Source organism: Pteropus vampyrus, unplaced genomic scaffold (genome assembly GCF_000151845.1).
Source record: "Pteropus vampyrus isolate Shadow unplaced genomic scaffold, Pvam_2.0 Scaffold155, whole genome shotgun sequence".
In the NCBI taxonomy this organism is placed as follows: Eukaryota; Metazoa; Chordata; class Mammalia; order Chiroptera; family Pteropodidae; genus Pteropus; species Pteropus vampyrus.
Genome location: NW_011888936.1, coordinates 153,779 through 156,512, shown reverse-complemented (window position 1 = coordinate 156,512; position 2,734 = coordinate 153,779). Strand labels below are relative to the sequence as shown.

Genomic DNA, 2,734 nt, shown 5'->3' with positions numbered 1-2,734 from the left:
ACTCCATGCCAGCAATGCCTTGAGCTTTTACATACATCATCATATTTAATTCCCATAATACTATGAAATAGTTATCATTACCACATTTTTCAGATGAGGAAACTGAAGCTCAGAGAGTTTAGTAACTTGGTAATCTTAGTCATTCAGATTCCCAAGCCTGTGCAGTTCTTACCATCCTGGGATGCAGTCCCCAAAGCTATAAGTCAAGTTGCAGAGCAGCAGCTTTAAACAGTATAATATACTATATAATAACTGTAGTAACAACAACTCTCATGAAGACTGAAGAATGTTCGTCTTTCCAGCAGACCAGAAGTGCCCAGGGTTCAGTATCTAAATATTTTTTTCATTTTTGTATAGCTTATGACACTTAGCTCTTTACATATATAAGGTGCTCACTAAATATTTAACAGAACAGATCTTGAATAGTCAGGAAGAGAAAAATATTTTCCCACTTTCTTTTATCCTTTTGTCCTCATTTTGGGTTTGACTTGGTCATAGTGTAGCTAGGAGGCAAAGAGATGTTTCTGTCAATGGCTTCCCACTTCAGCAAGAACAATTCTCAGCTCTTCTAAATAGACCAATTTATTACAGACAGTGCCAATGAAAAAAAGGTTAAATGAAAATAAGACTAACAAATAAAAACCATCCTCTCGTGGCCAATAGACATATGAAAAGATGCTCAAAATCCCTGATCATCAGAGAAATGCAAATTAAAAGCGCAATGAGATATCACCTCAAACCTGTTAGAATGGCTATCATCAATAAATCAACAAACAAGTATTGGGGAGGATGTGAAGAAAAGGGAACCCTCATGCACTGTTGGTGGAATTGCCAACTGGTGCAGCCACTATGGAAAACAGCATGGGCGTTCCTCAAAAAATTAAAAATAGAACTACCATGACCCAGGAATCCCACTTCTGGGTATTTATATGAATAAACCCAAAGCACTAATTTGAGAATATATGTGCATCCCTATATTCATTGTAACATTATTTACAATAGCCAACATATGGAAGCAGCCTAAGTGTTCATTGATAGATAGTTAGATAAAGAAGATGTGGTACATATAAACGATGAACTATTACTTGGCCACGAAAAAAAAAAAAGAAATTTTACCATTTGTGACAACATGGATGAACTTAGAGGGTATTACTCTAAGTGAAATAAGTCAGAGAAAAGACAAATATCATATGATTTCACTTATATGTGGAATCCAAAAAACAAAATAAACAAACAAAACAGAAACAAACTCATAGATACAGAGAACAAACTGATGGTTGCCAGATGTGAAGGGGTGATGGTGAAGGGATTAAGAAGTACAAACTGGCAGTTACAAAATAGCCACAGGCATGTAAAGTACAGCACAGGGAATATAGTCAGTGATGTGGTAATAACTGTGTATGGTATCAGGTGGGTACTAATCAGGGGGATCACTTCGTAAGTTGTATGAATGTCTACCTACTATACCGTAGACTCAAATTAATATAATATTGAATGTCAACTGTAATTAAAATGTATGTATATTTTAAAAGAGGCAGACTCCAGAAAAAAATTAAACATCCTCTAGAAGTCACACCAATGGGGAAAAAGTAGGTGAAGTCTTTATTCAGAAAAGTAAATGAGTTCTAATCTTTAGATCTAACTTTTAGGTAACAAGAAATACTGAAGAAAGAGAATTATTGTTGAAGATATCTCAAGGAAGCCATAAGACAAATCCAGGAGGCTACCCTGGTTTCTTTAACAAGACAATGTCATTCTGAAAATAGGAGGCAGGGAGATGGAGGAGGCTATTCTAGTTTAAAAAAATATGTAACCGAATGCAATGTGTGGTCACCGTTTGGACTCTGGTCTGCGTAAGTCAACTGTAAAAGATCAGTTGAGGAGAATTTGAGTCTGCATTGGGTATAAATTGATACTAGGTAATTATTGTTAGCTTTAGTTAACTGTGAAAATGGTAATATGGTTATGTAGACAGTGTCCTTTTAAAAATAATCAGGGGATCACTTCGTAAGTTGATCCCCCTGTAATATTTAGAAGTGAAATATCACAACATCTATTTTTACTTTAGAACTTCAGCAGAAAAGGTGAAGTAAATAAGGTAAAATGTAAATACTGTTAAATATATGATGTAGTTTTCATCAGAAAGAATAAACAATCAGGGGAAAGAAAAAAAAAGGAATGAGAATTGCTTTCTCTGAAGGAGTAAGAATCCATTCTTATCTTCCTCCAAAGGTGCAGCCATCAGCGTGTGGCCTGTACAGGGCTCCAGGAGCATCAGAGCGATGTCCCTAGGTAGCCAAGGCAGATGACCAGGTTCCTTTGAGATCTAATTTGTGTGTGAAAAGAACTCGAATAAGCCAACCCAAGAGCCTACGACCCTCCAGCCTTGCGCACCCAGTGATGCTGCGGATACTGTTGCCTCGTTGCCCACTGAGTGTACCAAAACCACGAAGGTTGGAGGGTTTGACGCTCAGGGGGAAGGGCGGTCAAATGGCCTGAACTGAGCCGAGCGGAGGAGAGGTAGGAGAAAATCAGGGTTCCCTTCCGCTCGAACCCTTTGCAGAGAGACGGGGCTCGAGTGGCAGGTACCTTCCACCTCACCCACCAGGAAGCAGAGCAGAGCGGGGTTGGTCCAGGCGGAGGAAAATGGGCGGCACGTGCCCAGGCCACTACCCTCACCTGCCGCCAGGAGGGCCCAGGCGGCCGCAGGGGGCGGAGAGCTTGGGTGGCCGGG

The 2,734-nt window shown here is 39.7% G+C and overlaps 1 protein-coding gene across 1 annotated transcript in view; it reads left to right on the top strand.

Annotated features, from left to right (window-relative positions):
• Positions 1–1,817: 1,817 nt before the first annotated feature.
• Positions 1,818–2,734, top strand: part of LOC105298479 (LIM domain only protein 7-like) — a 154,673-nt gene continuing 153,756 nt past the window's right edge. The window contains exons 1-2 of the mRNA XM_011369771.2: positions 1,818–1,853; positions 2,525–2,734. Coding sequence (XP_011368073.2) covers positions 1,818–1,853; positions 2,525–2,734 — 246 coding nt within the window. The remainder of the gene's footprint in view (positions 1,854–2,524) is intronic.